A 21735-nucleotide genomic window follows, 5' to 3' on the forward strand; every position below is an offset into this window, starting at 1 on the left:
GTTACTCGACACAAAGGCGCAGTCAGTGAAATGGCAGTGTGGTAGACATAAGGAGTGTTTCACAATTACAGGCTTCTGTGGGTTGTAAAGCGGATTTCTTTGATAAAATTTTGGAAAGGAACCCATGATCAGAATCGCAACGTTTGGGTGTAAAACAAACTTGAAGATCGTCTAACATTCAAGTCTCTAGCCTCACGCTTCGTACACAGCGGTAACAACGAACTTTGGCGTGTGTGCTGTACAGGAAGCCACGGCATGGGCAAAGTTCCAATTACCCGTCGGTGGATTCTATTCTGCGTGACGAAGGACTTCATCTTACCAATTCATCGCAGCTGTTAATGTAGTTTGGGAAAATGGTGATTTCATAATTACAATAGGGACTGCATACGCTATCCTCTTCTCTGTATATAAGTGTACAGTGTACAGGGAAGGTTATCTGATTTAAAGCTTCTTTTTACATGCATTGCTGGACATGTGGTCCTCATCAGACCTTATCTGTTACGTATTCTGTAAAACCCCTACAAACCTGTAATAGAAAATGTGAGACACTTTGCAACAGAATCATAAATATGATGTACCTATGTGTATTCCGTTCCATTTGTCCCGCAGAGGCCCATCAAAATACAAAATTGATGAGGAGAAGTACACATTAATTTTGTACGCATGTTCCTCCACATCATTATTTGATACTTTTTTGACTACACAAGTATAAAATTTCGAACAGTCCCACAATACACCTCGAACGTAAGGCGTACAGGGACAAGAGTTGTGGTAAAGTAAATACGGGGCCGTACATTTCGTTTGTGATAATGAATGCCGAGCCCACTGACCGCTCGGTTTGAGGCGCCATGTCACGGATTGCGCGGTCCCTCCCACCGGAGCTTCGAGTCCTCCCTCGGGGATCGATATGTGTGTGTGTGTGTGTGTGTGTGTGTGTGTGTGTGTGTGTGTGTGTGTGTGTGTGTGTGTTGTTCCTAGCATAAGTTATTTTAAGTTGCGGGTAAGTCTAGGGACCGATGAACTCAGCAGCTTGGTCTCTTAGCAATTCACACTCATTTAAACATTTTTTTTTATAATGAACGTACAGAACGTTTTCCACGTTGTCAGAGGTACAGGAAAACAGTTCGTGAGTACCCCAAGAATCTAACTTTGTTGGATATCAAAGTGTGAGTGAGATCACGATGCAGTCCGTGTTGTGGTACCTGAAAGACGCAGCCTAAAGCACTGGTAACTCACCGTTGAATATTATTAGCCCTCAGGACTAGCAGATCCACTACTGCGTTCCAATGAAATGTTGACAGACGCTTACACCGGATTACTTACCTTCATTATGGGCAACTATGAAAAACTTGTCGGTTTATATGCGGCCATGGATTTATTTATTTGAACTGAAATACATCCTCGTTTTATGGAGACATGACATACTAACTGATTTGACAGAATATATGAGCGGCTATTGCTCTTGTCTTAATGAGGAAAATGTGTGTTGCCTACTGTTAGCCGATATCCAAACTCTGTTGACGTGCGAAAATACCTGAAGTACGGCAGTTTATGCATAAACAATGAAGGTTTTTGGAATATTCCGTCGGTACTTCGAAGAACATACAGCTCCAAATTGTTCCTGATATTGTGTGGATGGTCTATTTAGTCTTAACTATGCTGAGGGCAGCCTAAACAGACGAGCTAAACAACAAATGTGTAATATATCTTTATTGCGTCACTATTTCTTAGATGCACACAAACATTCATATTACCGGTTTCGGCAAGAAGCTGCCTTCGTTAGCTGTGCTTAAGCTACCGAAAAGCTTTGTACAAACAAATATAATCTTTTTATATAAAGCGATGGAAGGTGGCACATACATGGACCTATGCCAGATTATATCATGTGAAAAGTGCCTAACCATATTTGTTTACATATTATTGCGGAACATCAATAGTGTGTATTTCAGTTCTAATTAATATTCAAGGTATATCACTACTGTTAATTGTGCATAATTCAACACCTTTTACCAAACATGGTTATGAGTTAAAAATCACGTAGACGGAAAACAAAAAAACAAAAAAAACAGGGAACTATACAGCTGATAACGTGTCTACAAAGACCTAAGAACTATAAATTCGTCCTTTGAGAATAGAAAATGGTTCAAGTTTCCTTTTTCAAGAATACTACATCTCTCGCTCTAGAATGAGTTGAAAATTCATATGGATTTTCCGGCAAAATCACAAAACTGATTCAAGCGAAAAATTGAAGTTGGATGTCGTGTAGTTCATAAATAAAACAATGTATTTCTTTTGTTCACATAATGTCTTTTGTAGGCAGTAAACCAAAAAATTTTTAAGATTCCCTAACGAGAGTAGAATGACACGTTCGAAATTTGTTACAATTGGTGTGCTTTTGGTACCCTGTTGTCGCTTTAGTCTGTGGGACACTTACAAAAGGCTTGTGTTATACATGAACAAAGAATTAGAGAATAACAAGAATCTGCAGCAAAAAAACTCCTAACACGTCTTTGATAAACTTTCTTTCGGTGTACCCGCACTCGGTATGGCGTTTCCGAAACGAAGAATGAATAAGACAGAGTATTAATCACTTTATTATAAACTCTTTTACATAGATTAAATTAATTCTGGACACGTCCAGAGGCGCTAAAATAATTTCACAATTTCAAACAGCAAACGATAAAAATATCTCGACATAATCAGGAAGAAAACACTGGAGCATGCTTGTTTCTTCTCTTGAGAGTCGCTTACAAGCGAAGCTTTAAATTTTTACCTAACTTCAGGTAACATTCATCATATTTATATATGTGTAATCTATGCTTTATTTGTACAGCAATTAGATTTTTAGTTGATTAAAGACATCTCAACATCATTTTCACGAGGATGTAAGCTCTGAGTCCAACAATTTCTCTGTATCTCTTTCATTGACTTGTGCTGAGAGTTGCGCATATTGTCGCGTTAACACTTTTAACTTGGTAGCTGATTGAAAAATCGTATTAGCACTTTTTACAAGATTAGCACATTGAAGTACATTTAAAAAACTGTTATTTTTTTCAGTTTGTTGAGAACAAACACTGATGGTGTCCGCTGTTTGGGCAGTAATTTTGCCACGCAATGAGAAACACTTACTCACATATATGTAAACATATACGACTGGATTTTAATTGATTTTTCACAGCTTACGTATTCAGTTAAGATAATATTGCCTTACAAGGTAGGTATTTACACAATTTCAGTACAGAGCACACAAACTTTGTACATTATCATCCTCCTGCTGTCTTGACACTTCCCTCAGTATACACTCCCTTTTGCTACGACTACGGTACCACTACTAATACTTGCTTTCGTCCTGCTTGGCGAAAAATTCGCTAAGCAAACACAAGCAGAGAGTCATCTGCGGAAAGCTGAAACTGAGTCAGTCCGTTCGGTGGTGTTGATTGTGGTGCTGTAGTTGGAAGGGTCGAAATGTTTCTGGCGTTTCCTCGGCGTGTAGCGGCTACCTGCTGCAGTGGTGTCCCGAGGATGCGCCCGTCATGGCCACCCAAACACAGAACAGCGCAGCTCCCGCCAGAGGCAGCAGAGAACCCGGCCTTGTCGTGCCCGATGACGTCACTGGAACAACCAGGAAAACAACAAACTCACAGCCAGCACATCACAGTGAAAGCTCCCTCCCACAGTTACGGGTAAAAATAAAAAAAATCTCTTCCAACAGTAAGTGAGGGATATCGTTGATAAGATAGGATGCTGATTGGCTCCTAAATCATGGTGTGCTTCGTCCTTGGTTGAAGCACCGGTCTGTTAAGTATAGTTGTCTTTTACGGTCCAATATACCGCTCTTCAGCCATGGATTGTACGGATAGAGCAGATTAACTTTTTAATAACAAAAAAAAAAACAGTAATGTAATACGAATAAGGTGTCGATAATATGCAAGAGTGGTGATCTTAAAGCGTCTGGTAATAGTAATGTAGGAATTTCTATGGTGACAGACTTAATGCAAGGGTGTAGTGCCGATGAATTTTTGTGTATATGACGTAAGAATTCAACTGATGAATTCTTGGTCTCAGACTCTGCGTGTTAATTAGGTTATAAATAGAGGTGAGGTTGGTATTTTTATTGAATAGGAGCTGTATGAAAAACATATGAGAGATACTGTTGTCACCAGCAGTGGTTACGAATGCTAAGAAGTACGGTTGGAGGTAAATGTTCGCTGTTACTGCGTCAGTGGGACTCGGAAAGTAAGAGAATGAACACAGTAGGTAATTTAACGCTCCCATTTCCTCTCTCCCAGCTCCCCACATTTTGTAGTTCAACCAATAGTCATTCTTCTTTAACTAATGTTTAAGAAGTTTTGATTAGTTTCTTTTGATCGTACTACCAATTCGTTTCTAAGTGGCTCATCAGTTCCAGTAGATGAAAAAAAAGACAGAAGTAAAATAGTATTCTAAAGAATGGTATAGACCTTCAGAACACTTACAATGTCTTCTTCACATGAAATTGCGGTATTCCTAGATTTTCTTATTCTTATTATCCACAGTTACATTTGGCAGATGCTTTACTTGCCTATTTCAACATTTTATTCACGTTATCTACAAAATTTCTATTTCTAGCGTCATCTAGCAAGGTTGTAAACTTCGTATTCAGTTATTTCCTGAAGTACGAGCGTTGACAATTCTCCTCTGTTTTACTGTATTTGTGAATCCTGTTTGCTGTGATCAGTCGATAGTACATTATAAAATATATCAATAGATTTTTAACTTAACATCTGGTCTTATCAAAGGTGCCTTATGACCTCAGATCTTACTCTTGCACAAATATGGAATTTATGACAATGGAATTTCCTTTCTGTGATAAATGCTTTGCAATAATGTCAGTAGAGCCTCCAAGTTATTAGTAGTGAATTTTGGTGGACACGGCTATCTTGAGTGGTGTGATCCGATACATTTCAAGAGAATGTTGTGCAGTATTCCTTTGTTAACAAAAAACAGGAGAGTTGAATTGAGAAAGATCACCTACAAGCAGTTAGCCCCAAAACAGCAGCCGCAAACAAGTTGAGAAGTCTTCAATCTAGTATCGGGTAATTGGCTGAAGTTTATACTAAACAGTAGCTAACAATTGAGGAAATTACTGTACTTTGAATGTGAAGAATTAAGTATCACAACGGTTGGATCGCATTAAAAAGAGTCGTGCTGGTATTCTTTTCGCTAATTCACTACTGGGAATGAGAAGTGTGAGGAGGACCTTACGAAAGGATTGAAGGAACAGTAGAAGCAGTAGGTAGCTGAGGCTGCCCATGTAAAAGCGTCACATCTATCGGAGCAAGTTTATTGACCATCTGGCACAGTCAATGAGCAATATGGTGGTGACAATAATTCACTTTATATCCGAGGGCGCGATCATTTTTACGTAAAAAGTGTGTCGTTTGAATCGTATGGAGACAGTCAACATTTTCGGTTGGACAGCTTTAGATGGTTAGCGTTACGTGAAACAATAATCGATATGAAACAGAAAATTATCATAGATGATAAGTGGAGGCGTACTGCTTAGTAATGTAGGTAAGGAGAGAGTGACAGAAGTTATTAAAGAAGAATTGATGAGATTAAAAATGCTTCTAGTAGGTAAAGCGTGAATGTATGATAAAAAAACGATATCAGTCTTATACGATTTTAAAATAATGTTTCATTGCTTTCAAAGTAAACTACGTAGAACGACACTAACCATAGCGAAAATGGTATAATCTAAAGTGTTGAGTGACTGTTGGACTAGATATAATTTCCAAATAAAAAATCACCCTTGAAGACGTGGTTCGTGTAATGCAACTACGTGAAAGATATTTGTGCTGTGCAGTACGCCTTTTGCAAATTTTTGTCTGTGAAGTTTCTGGAGTGGACTGTAACACTTGTCTGTTTAATAACTGCGTTATAGTTACGGATAAGTTTTTGCAGTTTTTGTTAGTCTCTTGTTGTTTGGTGACAAACAACAATTGGAGCCTATGTTTTGTGAGATTAAATTACTATTTGCTCCCCTTACTATTTGTTACTATATTAGTTCATATGTGCCGTCCTGGAGCAGTAAATGTTGGTCAGAGTCCAGCCACATGCTCAATATTCCGCATTTTTCCGACACATTTCAACGTATAACCTTATTTTCACTTTGCTCAACGTTTTGACTTGAGTATTTACTATATATACTACTGACAACTGCCTCTATATGTTTGTATTTTGTTTGTGTTATTGTGTCTGTATGTAGTTTAGTATGTTTTTGTTTTAATATTATGTGTGTGTGTTTGTTATTTTTTCGCAGGGAGAAGTGTAAATAAATTTATTATATCGTCTGGTTATGTTTTACATCTCTGTTTGTTGTAGTTTTGGTGGCTAACATAACTGAGGCCTTACTTTCATTGATTTGATTATCACATTACTTTCTTGTTCATTGGAAGGGTTCTGTTTTCCAGTCACTTTCGTTTTCTGTTGTGATTGTTCAGTCTAACAGTTTTCATATGTGGTTCTATTTCTAGATAGTTCACGTAGATTCCATATAAAAATGGTTCAAATGGCTCTGGACACTATGGGACTTAACTTCTGAGGTCATCAGTCCCCTAGAACTTAGAACTACTTAATCCTAACTAACCTAAGGAAATTGCACACATTCATGCCCGAGGCAGGATTCGAACCTGCGGCCGTAGTGGTCTCGCGGTTCCAGACTGTAGCGCCTAGAACCGCTCGGCCACCCCGAGATTCCATATCAGGTGCTCAACAGTGCAAGAGCAGCTACTTCTAGCAATTATTGTTTATATTAATACATACACATTATCTACATTATTGTGCAGGCCATAAAAGAATGTTTTAAAAATTTGGAAGATAGGAGAGGATGAAATGTTGAAAGTTTTGATATGAGGAACCTGTAGCCGGAAATGTGAAACAAAATTATTAAAGCGAGCACTGTGTTGTTAGAATGCCATGCTCTACCTGTTTGAGAAGTTATTGGGTGAGTTTCTCAGTCAACATTTGAGCTAGGTTTCTTGGGATTATAATAACTGAATCTTCCGTCGCTTCTTGGTAGAGCAACATTATAATATATGAAAAGTGGTGGTATGCTTTTGTTCTGCACTATTAGTCTTTTTGTGTTAACCCGTTATCCACTTACAAGGTCGTCTACAGATATTTACTGACTTTTGTCGCCACAGAAGTTACGTAGAAGTTAAGCAGAAATGTGCAGTAAACACCATCTTTGACAGTGTGGTCTTAATGCAATGTAAAAAGCAAAATTTTGAGCAGTATATAAATACAAAGGGAATAAGCAGGAAAGAAACTTTAACACAAAAGTAGATCAGCAAGCCTGCATAACAGTTTATAGAATAAACAAAAACAATAAAATAAATTAAAATGAGTACTTGATAAGGCTACTTAAGGAAGTATAAAACATGGGGGGTGATCACAAACCAATTAAAAGAAATAATTGTCAATGTAATTACAGATTATATAGGAACATAAGCATCATCAATAAGATAGAAATGAGTAAATGCAGGGAGGAGTTTGAGGGAACATACAGTAAATGCCATCTTTTGGAGAGCGTTCGTACTGAATTTTGAAAAGTATAAAGTTTAACAACATAGAAATATAAAAGGAACAAAAAGGTTAAAATATTAACATTACACTTAAAACTGTACCTATGTAACAGTTTGTTGCAAATAAATGAACCAAGTGAAATAAAAGACAGTGCTTGATGAGTGAGTTTCAAGAGGTATTAAACATGGAAGGTAGTACAAATGCCTAGTACAAGAAAGACTCAACGATTGTAGCTATAATCAATATGGATTACATAGACAATTTTAATAAAATAACTGAGTTAACACAAGGAAATGTGGAAACACGTGGATGCATAATAAGTGGAATGTAATGAAAAACAGAGAGGATTATGTGAAGCTTAGGAAAGTATTAAGTGGTGTCTGGTCATTTAAGATTAGATCTGTACTGTGAGCTAAATGTTTGTTAATTTCCAGGGCTTCCAGCAGGTTGAGTTTTTGGCCTTTGTATGATGAGTGAAGGACATGAGACTCTGGTTGGTAGTTGTGGCCCTCATTCAGTACATACTTAACAAATGTGGAGTCAGAATTCTGCAACCTCCAGCTGTGTTCATGTTCTATCACCCTAGTTGCTATGTCTCTGCCTGACTGACCCAAGTAAATCTTGTCACAGTCAGATTACTGAATCACGCATTTTACTAGATCTTTTGAGTGATGCGTGGTATTCGAACTTTCGAGAGAGTCCCTTGCTTGAATTTATGGAAATATGGTACGTTGTTGCACGATGTATTTCTAACGAAGTTGACTGTCGTCACACTGAACATTAATGTTATAGCAGTGAAGCCGGAGATTTGTGTTACAGCGTTTGATTGGACTCTGCAGCCAATAAACGTTTTACAAACTACTATATTATGGCGTTTCATTTGATGTATCGAATATGCAGGAAGTGCAGCGCGATGTAAAAACTTTATTTCACATTACCGATCATGGATTCCTGATATCAGAACGTACTGAATTTTATCCTTTGCAGTCTTCCAAACTTTTAAAACGTCATTCTGTTACTCCCTGTATACACGTAACAGACATGGATTACGTGCCACTCAAGGTCTTTCACAAATAAAGAGAAGCAAAGGGCGTATGGCACAATACGAACACTCTCTCATTTATATGCATTAGGCGAATCCCATCTCCCACAATTTAGAAGTAACTTAAGAACCACAGAAAACATAAAAACTAACGTTAATAAATGACTATTTACGTATTTTCGTTTACAATGACAATATACCTTCACACATAGTGGTCTGACTGAAATTGGGACACGAAAATGAGATGGCTACTGCTCACAGCTCATAGTCTTCAGCGTTCATCTGCATGCGAATTCTTCCCAGCAACTAAGGACGAGGGTGGGAGTGGAAACTTATAACAAAGTCGAGTGGATTTTCTTAGAGCTGAGGGCTTGAACTCGTATTGGGGCGACGGCAGTTAAAATCCTTGTCATGTCACTCGGATTTAAGTTCTAGCTGATTATATAAGGTGAATGTTGGGATACTTCTTTTGAAACAGCATCGATGATCCCCTCTTTGTCTGGGATTCTGCAATATATTTTACGACCTCATGGTCGATGGGACAATATACCGTTATTTGCTCTCATTCCTTCGCCAACAGAGGCGAAGGTGAATTTAACTATTAAGGAGATTATGGTGTTGTCTAGGCTGAAGAATAAATTTTTATTATTTACTGCTCAAACGGGATATACCGATTACATGCGAGCTCTCAGAATGAATTACATTCAAACAAAAAATAGAAAACATGATAAAGTGGCGTAAGTTGAAAAAAAGGGAAAATTTATTTCCCTACTAGATAACATATGTATCTACAAATCGTCTAAAGACAGTGAAAAACTTTGGGATGTGAAGCATGAGTAATTGAACATCTACCTTATGCAATATATTGTTTCTATGCCAACACATATTAAATTCGTGACTGAAGGAGTTTACAAGATTACGAATATTCAAACAGATATCATTTCCATCAAACTGTTTGGTTAAAATAAGTGCTTTATAAAGCAATAATAGTGGTGCATAACGTAGTACTTGAATTATTGAGCCTGAAGGATATTATGATATTTTAATAGAGTCGAGTTAGAAGGAAGCAGTAAACAAGTATCTTTAGACAACCGTCGAAGAAAATTTTTCAGTTTCAGAAGCACATTTTAGAAACGGCTTCTACTTTCTGGACAAACGCTGCGCGAAATTCACCGAGAAAACAAAGTCTATATCCGGAAATAGATACAGGTTTAATAAACGCAGCCATTCACTGTCACACCCGTTTTCGTTGCTTTCTAGGCCACTCAATGTGACTTATGCTAATGCCTTGAAGTAGACCAGTCGTCGCTACATCAAACGCTTATTTATTTGATTTTTCCCTTTCTCAGAACTTTATTATGACCAAAGCCCTAAGACACAGTGGTTTCGAACTACATCGAGCTACATCTGTGGCATTAGATTATGACCGTGTTATCCGTTACCTTGGTCGCGATACACATTAGTGTTTGCTATCTCCATTACGATTATTACCAACCAGACACTGTAGGACACTTTATGACATCGATAAGTGACTAATGTTTTGATTGCTAACCTCTCCTCCGCAGCTTACATAAAAATTATTTCACTGCAGCTGAACCTATGGTCACAAACCGTGCAAGGGAAGAAAATATTTTCCCTAACTCCGCCAGTGACTCATTATTTACGCAGGAAGCTGACGGTGTACAATCAGAGTCTGTCTTACATTTTGAAGCTCTGCATAGAACGTGCTTCCTCGAGAGACGTTTTATTCGTGTTTGTAGAAGGTCAGACAAGAAATCATTATTGAGGAATTTGTTGCTCGCCGAATTTCACATTATTCATTTCATAGAATTTACCAGAGTAAAAATATGAGTGACTGCTATTTTAAAAATAGTTTATTATACCACGCAAAAGTTAAGTTTAGGTCGTCAGAAACAGTATTAGATAGTAGTAGCAGCAGTGACGAACTCCTGCTTCGCCCTAAGTATCGACGGCTAGACTGCTTGTCTGGCGTAGCAGAGTAAATTGTATATACGAACCTTACCCACGAATTAGTACATCCATTAGTGAAAACTGTATCAAAATCCCTACAATAGTTCGTGAGAATACTTTCAGAAATAAAATTATAAACAGCCGACCAGTTGCAATGGATAAAGAAATCTTTAACTAGGTTTCAACAAATTTCAATTTGTCTTCTTCAGAAGGTGGCAATTTTACATTAGTGTAGACTGATGTATCATCGTCGTTTTTACAAATATCTGCATAGATCCATTTGTTCAAATTAAAATATAGCCCTGAAAATAGGGTTTGTCATGTAAATGTAAATTAGTAACTGGACAAATGGATCTACGCAGATATTTGTAAAAACGACGGTGATACATCAGTCTATACTAATGTAAAATTGCCACCTTCTGAAGAAGACAAATTTAAATTTGTTGAAACCTAGGTAAAGATTTCTTTATCCATTGCAACTGGTCGGCTGTTTATAATTCTATTACGTGGAATCGTTGCTGTTGTGCAGCCATGTTTAAAATACTTTCAGAAATACAAAATAACGTGGCCGGGGACTTCCGTTTTTAAAATGTATCAGATAGATTCTGGTCAAGCTTTCGTGCTTTCTGGAATTATGGTGGCTGTTTACTTGGTTGCTTTTCCCGTATCCTCGGTAGCCGACTGGCTAGCATCTCCCATCACTGCCGTCAGATGTCAGTTAGAACGCGAATTAAATATGGAACTGATAACTATAGATACGCTGCACACTCATCATTACTATGGTAAAAATATCAATCATATCGAAAACCTGCCTCGTGAGTCATTGTATTAGTGACAACCGCTTTAAAATTTGTGTAGCATTTCGCGCGGTAAGGATGAAAGACAGAGAAACGGAGTAGAGGACTTTAATTTCGTAGTATCTATAAATGTAATTGGATACTTTCCCGTTAGCAGCTGAATTCTTGGATGTCGACTACCGCCGATGAAAACTCATCTGAGGCATATATCGCTACTGCACACAATGTTTTCCACACCATGCTGTATGTGTGATGCGAGGATGTGTGTATTGATTTCTGCAGACTGCGCACCAAATGTGTATCACACACACAGAGTCCCAATTTCGTGTCTGTCTGTGTAAGTGTTGATTTAACTGTCAATTTCGCTACGCTATCCAAATGGAAAGGTTAAACAAACACATGCGCGAGACATGCAAATACGAATACAGTTCATCGAATGGGAAATAAGGCAAATGTTAGATGCGGGAACGAACTTCACTGTTTCGCTCTCAAAGCCATTGTGTTTAACTTCCAACGAGTGCATCGCTTCACACCAACCCTATCATATAATTATAAATGTCGTGTAAACGTGGCTGTAATTTACAAGTAAGTATAAGCAGAGCACTCTGATTCCAATTAAATCAATTCTATCTTGAAATACACTATTGCTATTTGAACCGTTGCGCGATCAATAGCTCGCGCTGTGTATACTGGAACAGTGTCTTTGGCGTGAAGAGAGTGTGGCCCGTTTTGCTGCGAGGGACTTTGTGGCCGTGATTCCGGGGGAGGCTGTGTGTGAGGCAGCACGTTCAGCGCACGTATGACTTACAAGTTGATCTGGTTGAGCAGCCTTCGCACAAGGCGTAGGGGGACGGGCTAGGGGTGCGAGGGGCGTGCACCTGCAGCGAGAATGGACAGTGGGCACGTTATTTCTTTGACCGACCAGGTCTGGAGGCAAGCAGTCGGTCGTCGTCATTCGGAGTTTGTTATTCGAATTTCTGGAATTTCTACATTGTCTGCATGTTTCAAAGGCTAAGCGACATTATTGAATGACTTATTATTCTCGCACAGTCTTTGAATAGAGTGGTTGTGTCGCTGGAAGATGTTCTTGTTTTGTCATCGCAGCTTGGCAGCGAGGAGCGCAGGAGTTCTGTCGTTAGAGCAGTAATGAGACGCCGCGCAGAGGACTCGTGGCAATATACAGGGTGATTCAAAAAGAATACCACAACTTTAGGAATTTAAAACTCTGCAACGACAAAAGGCAGAGCTAAGCACTATCTGTCGGCGAATTAAGGGAGCTATAAAGTTTCATTTAGTTGTACATTTGTTCGCTTGAGGCGCTGTTGACTAGGCGTCAGCGTCAGTTGATGCTAAGATGGCGACCGCTCAACAGAAAGCTTTTTGTGTTGTTGAGTACGGCAGAAGTGAATCGATGACAGTTGTTCAGCGTGCATTTCGAACGCAGTATGGTGTTAAACCTCCTGATAGGTGGTGTATTAAACGTTGGTATAAACAGTTTACAGAGAATGGGTGTTTGTGCAAAGGGAAAAGTTCTGGACGGCCGAGAACGAGTGATGAAAATGTAGCACGCATCCAGCAAGCATTTGTTCGCAGCCCAGGAAAATCGACTCGCAGAGCTAGCAGAGAGCTGCAAATTCCACAATCAACTGTATGGAGAGTCCTACGAAAAAGGTTAGTTATGACACCTGAACGTCAACTACCCGAGGCGATGTATCGGCCGCCAGGCAGCCCGTGACAGAGTACTTCATCACTGGCCTCCAAGAAGCCCTGATCTTACCCCCTGCGATTTTTTCTTATGGGGTTATGTTAAGGATATGGTGTTTCGGCCACCTCTCCCAGCCACCATTGATGATTTGAACCGAGAAGTAACAGCAGCTATCCAAACTGTTACGCCTGATATGCTACAGAGAGTGTGGAACGAGTTGGAGTATCGGGTTGATATTGCTCGAGTGTCTGGAGGGGGCCATACTGAACATCTCTGAACTTGTTTTTGAGTGAAAAAAACCTTTTTAAGTACTCTTTGTAATGATGTATAACAGAAGTTTATATTATGTTTCTTTCATTAAATACACATTTTTAAAGTTGTGGTATTCTTTTTGAATCACCCTGTATAAGCAAAGTTAAGTGCATCTGTGTTCAAGTAATATGGTTTGTATAACTTCATGGCAGATTAAAACTTTGTGTCGCACCGAGACTCGAACTCGGGACCTCTGCCTTTCGCGGTCCGGCACAAAGTATCAATCTGCCAGGAAGTTTCGTATCAGCGCACACTCCGCTGCAGAGTGAAAATCTCATTCTGGAATGTGGTTTGTGTTTGAAAATTGTGAAACTGAGGAGAAACATTCGATTAGTAATTTAGAATGAAATGAGATGTAATGAGATTAGGAAATCGTATGAATGGTGAGCCATGCGCGGCTCGTGTTCATTTCGTTTATTGTTTGTCATCTTTTCTTACCGTACTGCCGCATCGTTTTCCTATTCCATTTATTGGCGTCACTAACTTCCTGCCTTACCTGCCCGTGAGTGGCAGCAGTGGTGCTAATCAATTAAGTGCGCTTTCGTTCCATCTCTGGAGCGACCGATAGTATTTCCGGGTCGTCGTGTGTCTGGAGGACAAGTTCGGAGCTCAGTCGGGACGCAGCTGCAGTGCGGTCGGGGACGGAGCGCCAGTAAGGTGCCGACAGCCAGTGCTCGCCGACCGCTGGCGACACACATGAACTGTCCGACGGAAGGAGATTGGAGCGGGTCAACCGTTGGTTGGTCGTTCGGTTGGTCGTGTCATCAGGCGACGTGTATTTGGTCTTTTGACCGTTGCTGGGCCTCTTCACTTGGTCATCTTGCCGGACGTTTGTCGGTTCCTTCCTTGTGCGGAGATGTCGGGTGCTCAATGGAAAAGTGATCCCTCTGCATGGTTGGGTCCGAGCCAGTGTGTCTGGGCTTCCGTGTCTCCGAATTCAAAACGAACACCGAGCTGAGTCGGATTGGAGCTGCAGTCAGCTTCTGACAGCCAATACTCGCCCAACCGTTGCCGACATACGTAACTTAAGGGGCTCCGGAAAGGCTCAAAATCATGAAAAGTTCAATTTTTACTTTTTTGCGTTTTCTGAATCTGCAGACTATTACCTTTTATTAGATATATAATTTATTCAATTCCGAAGACTACAACTATTTTTAAATTTTTTTTGTTGAAATGTGTTCTACATGGGCGTGACCCACTGTGGCGCTGTGCGATATGTTAATTACCTTGGTCACGGTGATTCTAAAAGTTTCAAACATGTTCAAGGACTGAAGCCCTATGGTGATGATGTTGTATTGCAGAAATTTGAGTGTATTGGACACGTACAGAAGCGAATGGGAACAAGACTTCGGCGACTGAAAGCTTCGTACAAAAAACAAAAACTCAGTGATGGTAAAGGGTTGGATGGGAAGGGAAGGTTAACTGACAGTGTAATTGACAAAATACAGTACTATTATGGAATGGCTATTAGGCAAAATACACAAAGTGTCGACGAAATGAAGAAGGCTGTTTGGGCTCTTTTTTTTTCATAATTCTTCAACCGATGAAAATCCCCAACATAGCTTGTGTCCCAAAGAAGAAGACAGTTGGTGTAAATATAACAAAGGATTGCTAAGCATAGTCTGCCTCATGCAATAATGGAGGTGATAAAACCTATTTTCAGAGACTTAGCAGCACCTGAACTGTTGAAAAAGTGTATTCACGGAAAAACTCAAAACCCCAATGAAAGTGTAAATAGTGTTATATGGTCGAGAATCCCCAAGACTGTATTTGTTGGAATAGAAACACTTCACTTTGGTGTGTATGATGCTGTTGCGACTTTCAATGATGGCAACATTGTAAGGTGCAAGGTATTTAGAAATATGGGAATGAAGATAGGTTCTAACATGGTACGAGCGATGCTTGATTTAGACAAGGAACGCCTTCGAGCTGCAGACAGGGCTGTAAAGAGTCTAGAAATACAAGCAAGAGTAAACAGGAGGAGGAACAAGAGGAAGCTGGAGGAGGAGTTTGCAGAGGATGAAGATAATCCATCCTATGGACCTGGAATGCCCTAAAAAGTTAATACAATCTTTGTCGCTCGATTCCCAAAACTTTTATTTTCTCATACTAATTACATGTTTTCTAAGGATCTTCCAAACATATATGTTTCAAACTTTCAGTAAATGTTACACAGTACCTTCTGCACAATTTAACACAGCCTTTTTCCAAAAAACTGTATATTTTTGAATATATAAATAAAAATTGCAAAAAAATGTTGTGAATTTTCATTACAATTGACAAAAAATCATCTTTAATAACTGAACTGAAATTTTGTAAAATACCTGTGTTAAGTTGTAGCCCATTATCCAATAAATAATCTGTAAAAAGTTCAACTTCCTACCTCAAATACTTTGTGAGGAAAGATGTAATTTATAAGCGTTATTTTAACATTGCAAGTATAGCGCGTTCCGGAGCCCCTTAAGTGGGAACGACCTATGTCGGTCGTTCGGTCTGTCATCTCATCGGACGACGTGTATTTGGTCGCCGACCGCTTGTGGAAACCCTCTGTGTGTCGAATTGATTCGTCCTTGTTGTTCCACAGTGTCTGCTTTTACGATTGTTCGAATTCTTGTGCAAGTGTGTTCACGTGGAACCGTGTGTAGCTTCTGTGATTTCCACTGAGCAGATGAATGCCGTCTGCGTCCTGGAGTAGTTAGTCGGTCGGTTGAAACAGAGCAGCTAGTGTATCGGGCGGAAGGGAACTGATTGAGCTGTTGGTTGGTTCTTCAGCCGTCCGTAGGTCGTGTTGCCATCCGATTATTTAGTGTTACGCTTGGCTGCCTGTCTCACTTAAACTGTGCTTAGAGGTTCCTCTCCAGGCCGACCCTTGGAGCACTCCTGAGCACTACCGTTTGTTGCTTGTGATTGTCATTTTATTTGGCCGCAGATACTGTGCCAGGCCTTCAGACGTGTATTAGTCTGTTTTATGTTTAGTATATGGCCTACAGCCGAACTTCATGACAACTATTTTAAGCTTAGGCCGTCAGCTGTGTTTTATTTAAAATTCTTGTTGCTCTGTATTTAGGCCTTCAGCCGCGTTTGTTTATGAATCTGTGGCATTAATATGTAAATCCTTAACCGAAGGTTTCTCTTTAATTATCTTGCATTTTTGAAACGGCCTACAGCCGTGTTCTGTAAATGTTTATCCTAAGATTGTCTTTAATTATTCTTGAGTAATTATTTGGGCCTTCAGCCAACAAGATACTTCAAGTTTTCTTAAGATCTTTTTCTGTGGTACAGTGTAAAAGCGTATCCTTAAAGCCTCTCTTTTATTATGTAAGAAAAAATTTATTGTGCTTTGAGCCCAACAGTTAATCTGAATTCCTATTAATATGGACCGAGCGAGGTGGCGCAGTGGTTAGACTCGCATTCGGGAGGACGACGGTTCAGTCCCGCGGCCGGCCATCCTGAATTAGGTTTTCCGTGATTTCCCTAAATCTCTCCAGGCAAATGCCGGGATGGTTCCTTTCAAAGGGCACGGCCTACTTCCTTCCCCGTCCTTCCCTATTCCGATGAGACCGATGACCTCGCTGTCTGGTCTCTTTCCCCAAAACAACCAACCAATCTTAATATGGCCTTTAGCCGAAATTTCTGGAGAAATTACTCGGGCCCTCAGCCGTGAATTGATCCTTGTTGTTTTAAAGAGAAAACTGTGCATTGGTTTGAGGAATAAAGTTGTGTGTGTTCTGGTATAACTAACAGTAATTGACCATGGCCAATTCCACATCCTGATCCGCTCTGTCTTCCGAAACCGGATTTCAAAGGGGAATGAAGGCAAAATTTTTATTTAGTTTCATTACAATCGCTCGTAGTTTGGAGCCATTGTTGAATGAGTCATTCATATCAGGGAACTTCAGATTTTTCATTAAAGACTTCGTAAATTCCACTGTAACGTATTTTTCATGTTTATTAACTACTTGTCTAACATTTGTGAGAGAAAGTATTTGTTTCGGTGGTCCCCTTCGTCAGTACTAAAGAGTGCTGTAACATGAATTCCGTACAAGTAATAATATGTCTGACAATTTAGTAGCAGTTTGTTAAAGAAATATTTCACCTAAGAGCATTGTCCACATACTCGATCCAAGTCATTTTTATTTAAAGAGTGTCTCACTCAAAGATGGTTAAAAATTGATTACTTTGTTTCTGGAACATTGCACTAAGCTCTCAGCAGATGTAGTTTGAAATTTCCAGATGGTGCGTAGAGAACAGCGAAGACTGCTTTTCCAGGCAATTTCATTACGAGGTAAGGTATTTTCATTTCAGGATCAGTTTTCTACGCAATTTATCAACGTACGGGGACTATTTCATTAACAGCGTTATTAGGCAGATCATTAACGTACAAGGACCATTTCGTTTAACTAAAGAGATTAATAGTACAGTTCAGGATTTCATCAGTTTGCACATTATAATACAGGACCAAATTCATTTTGTATTCTCGCAGGCAAATAACTTTGTTTTCTCTGGCAGTTGGAAATGCACAAAGTCACCTAAAGCTAAACAATGGCACTGTTGAAACTTTCTGCAGATTAAAACTGTGTGCTGGACCGAGACTCGAACTCGGGACCTTTGCCTTTCGCAGGCAAGTGCTCTACCAACTGAGCTACCCAAGCACGACTCACGCCCCGTCCTCACACCTTTACTTCTGCCAGTACCTCGTCTCCTACCTTCCAAACTTCACAGAAGGTCTCCTGCGAGTCTTGCAGAACTAGCACTCCTAGAAGAAAGGATATTGCGGAGACATGGCTTAGCCACAGCCTGGGGGATGTTTCCAGAATGAAATTTTCACTCTGCAGCAGAGTGTGAGCTGATATGAAATTTCCTGACAGATTAAAACGCTAATGATGATATTATAAGGCCAAAAGGTAAGTTTCAGAATTGATTACATTTATTGAGGCACGAGAAGGCAGTGTGTTTACAATTATTGTGGTGAAGTTCTGTTTGCCAAAATCAAGATTTTAAATCTATAGCCGAAAGTACTGTTACTTCATGAAACTTTTGTAGCAATTCGTAAAGTGTCTGTACTTCATCTGTTCTGGTCTACGTGTTTCTGTAACTATCATGTTGTTAATCTGTAGAGAATCTAACAGATACCTCAAAGATCCGTCTTTTTTTGGTTATACGAACTTGCTGCTGGTTCAGTAATGCCTTTTGCGAGCATAGATTGTAATTCTTGTTCCACTCTGTCTCTATTAATAAGAGGTACTGAGTAATGCTTTGAAATAAAAGTCTTACGAGATTTTAGTATGAATTCTTACATAATCTTCACATAGTTGCGGTATATTGTCAAGAACATGTGAATGTAATTGTAAAACTTCTTGTAACTTTTGTCTGTCTCCGTCAGTTTGTAACGCCGGAAATGCATATCCTCCTATTTCCATCTATTGTACTATAACTTTGTTTTCCTTATTTTTGTTACCTGAATATATAACACTTCTGTGCCTTTACATATTGTAATTGTTTCACTATTTGTATATATGTATTTATGCATTTATGTCGATGTACACTCCTGGAAATTGAAATAAGAACACCGTGAATTCATTGTCCCAGGAAGGGGAAACTTCATTGACACATTCCTGGGGTCAGATACATCACATGATCACACTGACAGAACCACAGGCACATAGACACAGGCAACAGAGCATGCACAATGTCGGCACTAGTACAGTGTATATCCACCTTTCGCAGCAATGCAGGCTGCTATTCTCCCATGGAGACGATCGTAGAGATGCTGGATGTAGTCCTGTGGAACGGCTTGCCATGCCATTTCCACCTGGCGCCTCAGTTGGACCAGCGTTCGTGCTGGACGTGCAGACCGCGTGAGACGACGCTTCATCCAGTCCCAAACGTGCTCAATGGGGGACAGATCCGGAGATCTTGCTGGCCAGGGTAGTTGACTTACACCTTCTAGAGCACGTTGGGTGGCACGGGATACATGCGGACGTGCATTGTCCTGTTGAAACAGCAAGTTCCCTTGCCGGTCTAGGAATGGTAGAACGATGGGTTCGATGACGGTTTGGATGTACCGTGCACTATTCAGTGTCCCCTCGACGATCACCAGTGGTGTACGGCCAGTGTAGGAGATCGCTCCCCACACCATGATGCCGGGTGTTGGCGCTGTGAGCCTCGGTCGTATGCAGTCCTGATTGTGGCGGTCACCTGCACGGCGCCAAACACGCATACGACCATCATTGGCACCAAGGCAGAAGCGACTCTCATCGCTGAAGACGACACGTCTCCATTCGTCCCTCCATTCACGCCTGTCGCGACACCACTGGAGGCGGGCTGCACGATGTTGGGGCGTGAGCGGAAGACGGCCTAACGGTGTGCGGGACCGTAGCCCAGCTTCATGGAGACGGTTGCGAATGGTCCTCGCCGATACCCCAGGAGCAACAGTGTCCCTAATTTGCTGGGAAATGGCGGTGCGGTCCCCTACGGCACTGCGTAGGATCCTACGGTCTTGGCGTGCATCCGTGCGTCGCTGCGGTCCGGTCCCAGGTCGACCGGCACGTGCACCTTCCGCCGACCACTGGCGACAACATCGATGTACTGTGGAGACCTCACGCCCCACGTGTTGAGCAATTCGGCGGTACGTCCACCCGGCCTCCCGCATGCCCACTATACGCCCTCGCTCAAAATCCGTCAACTGCACATACGTTTCACGTCCACGCTGTCGCGGCATGCTACCAGTGTTAAAGACTGCGATGGAGCTCCGTATGCCACGGCAAACTGGCTGACACTGACGGCGGCGGTGCACAAATGCTGCGCAGCTAGCGCCATTCGACGGCCAACACCGCGGTTCCTGGTGTGTCCGCTGTGCCGTGCGTGTGATCATTGCTTGTACAGCCCTCTCGCAGTGTCCGGAGCAAGTATGGTGGGTCTGACACACCGGTGTCAATGTGTTCTTTTTTCCGTTTCCAGGAGTGTATAATTGGTTTGTTTCGTAAATATTATTTGTATTTTTACGCTGGGTCTTGTCTAGGGAAAACTGCTATCGAACGATTACATCGATAGGTCGTGTGAAGAATCAAAGTGTGTAGGATCTTTGGTAGTGTTAACTCTGCCTCGTGGAGCGCGGGCTGAGCAGAGAGAGTCTGGCTAGAGTAGCGAGTGGAGCAGGTGTGTTGTGTGAAGCTCCCGCGAGTTGCCGCGCTTTCGGTGTTTGGCAGCATGTAATTGCGCTCGACTCGCGATGATAGTTTCTGACATGGTGTCGCGGACGGGAAGCATTAGCTGGCGCACATCAAGAGCCCGTTTCGCCTGGTGACCGTGTCGAGAAGAAGGCGCGCCAACATCCAGCTTCTGCAACAGCGACGGCCGACAATGAGTGACTGTCGCCACCTCCTCAATCGACGGCTTCAAACCTTCAATCAACCAACAAGGAAGACTGGGAGCACGTAAAGTTTTAGAACTGTATGGCAGACCTCAGCTTTTCAAACTGTACCATTTTCGTAACTATAATTACAGCAACTTAGCATGAACAGTTGTTGCTCATTGTCCCAATTGCATTACCAAGCAGGGTTCCTTCCTTTTCCGGAATGAACCCGAGTGTCGTTGAAATTCAAACGCCAGCATTAAAATAATAATACAGCATTTCACTGCTTTAATTTCAAAGTTCAGTTAAGGTATTCATAACTGGCTACAATATTTAGATTACACAAGCACAAATTAAGAGTGCGAGTTTTGTTACCGTATTTTAGCTTACCTGTGACTGCAGCTCAGCTTGGTACGTACTAAATTTTACTATTGTTAATTGTTCAGAATCATTTAATTCAAGTTCAAAGTTAAATCTCTTATTTCTAAATTGCGTAGATTCAAGTAGCTTTTGAAATGATTGTTGAGGTAGTCCAAGACTAACCGTATTTTACTGAATTTCGCTGTGCTTCAGAAAGAAAGCTCACTATTAACTTCAGTCACTAAATTAACTTTCGATTATCCGGTTTTATTAATTCTTTTGCTAAATTAAGTCAGAATGTAGCGAAATTTATTACTTCTGACAAACTTCCAGTTTTCACACTACACGTGTCAACCTTCAGATGCCACGCTTCTAGTGCTAATTATATGTGTAATAACCTTTCCTTTTCAGTTAACTATAGTAATTGTCCTTAGGACTGGCGACCGTAATTGTCCCCAAATCTCCAATATCTAATTACCGCTACTTGATTGTTAACGTAACGGCCGCACATTTACTTTCTTTATTAACTTTACCCCTTTTTTCAAAATTAATTTCCACCTGTTTCATTAGCATTTTTCCTTTCATTTAGATGTAACCCTTTCCGCCCTCTTTACCGACAGATTAACTT

The 21735-nt window shown here is 40.6% G+C and overlaps 1 protein-coding gene across 1 annotated transcript in view; it reads right to left on the minus strand.

Moving 5' to 3' along the window:
* Positions 1–2608: 2608 nt before the first annotated feature.
* The window catches only part of LOC126092120 (uncharacterized), an 837738-nt gene continuing 818611 nt past the window's right edge, over positions 2609–21735 (minus strand). The window contains exon 5 of the mRNA XM_049907561.1: positions 2609–3612. Coding sequence (XP_049763518.1) covers positions 3497–3612 — 116 coding nt within the window. The 3' untranslated portion in view covers positions 2609–3496. The remainder of the gene's footprint in view (positions 3613–21735) is intronic.

This window comes from Schistocerca cancellata, chromosome 7 (genome assembly GCF_023864275.1).
Source record: "Schistocerca cancellata isolate TAMUIC-IGC-003103 chromosome 7, iqSchCanc2.1, whole genome shotgun sequence".
Taxonomy (NCBI): domain Eukaryota; kingdom Metazoa; phylum Arthropoda; class Insecta; order Orthoptera; family Acrididae; genus Schistocerca; species Schistocerca cancellata.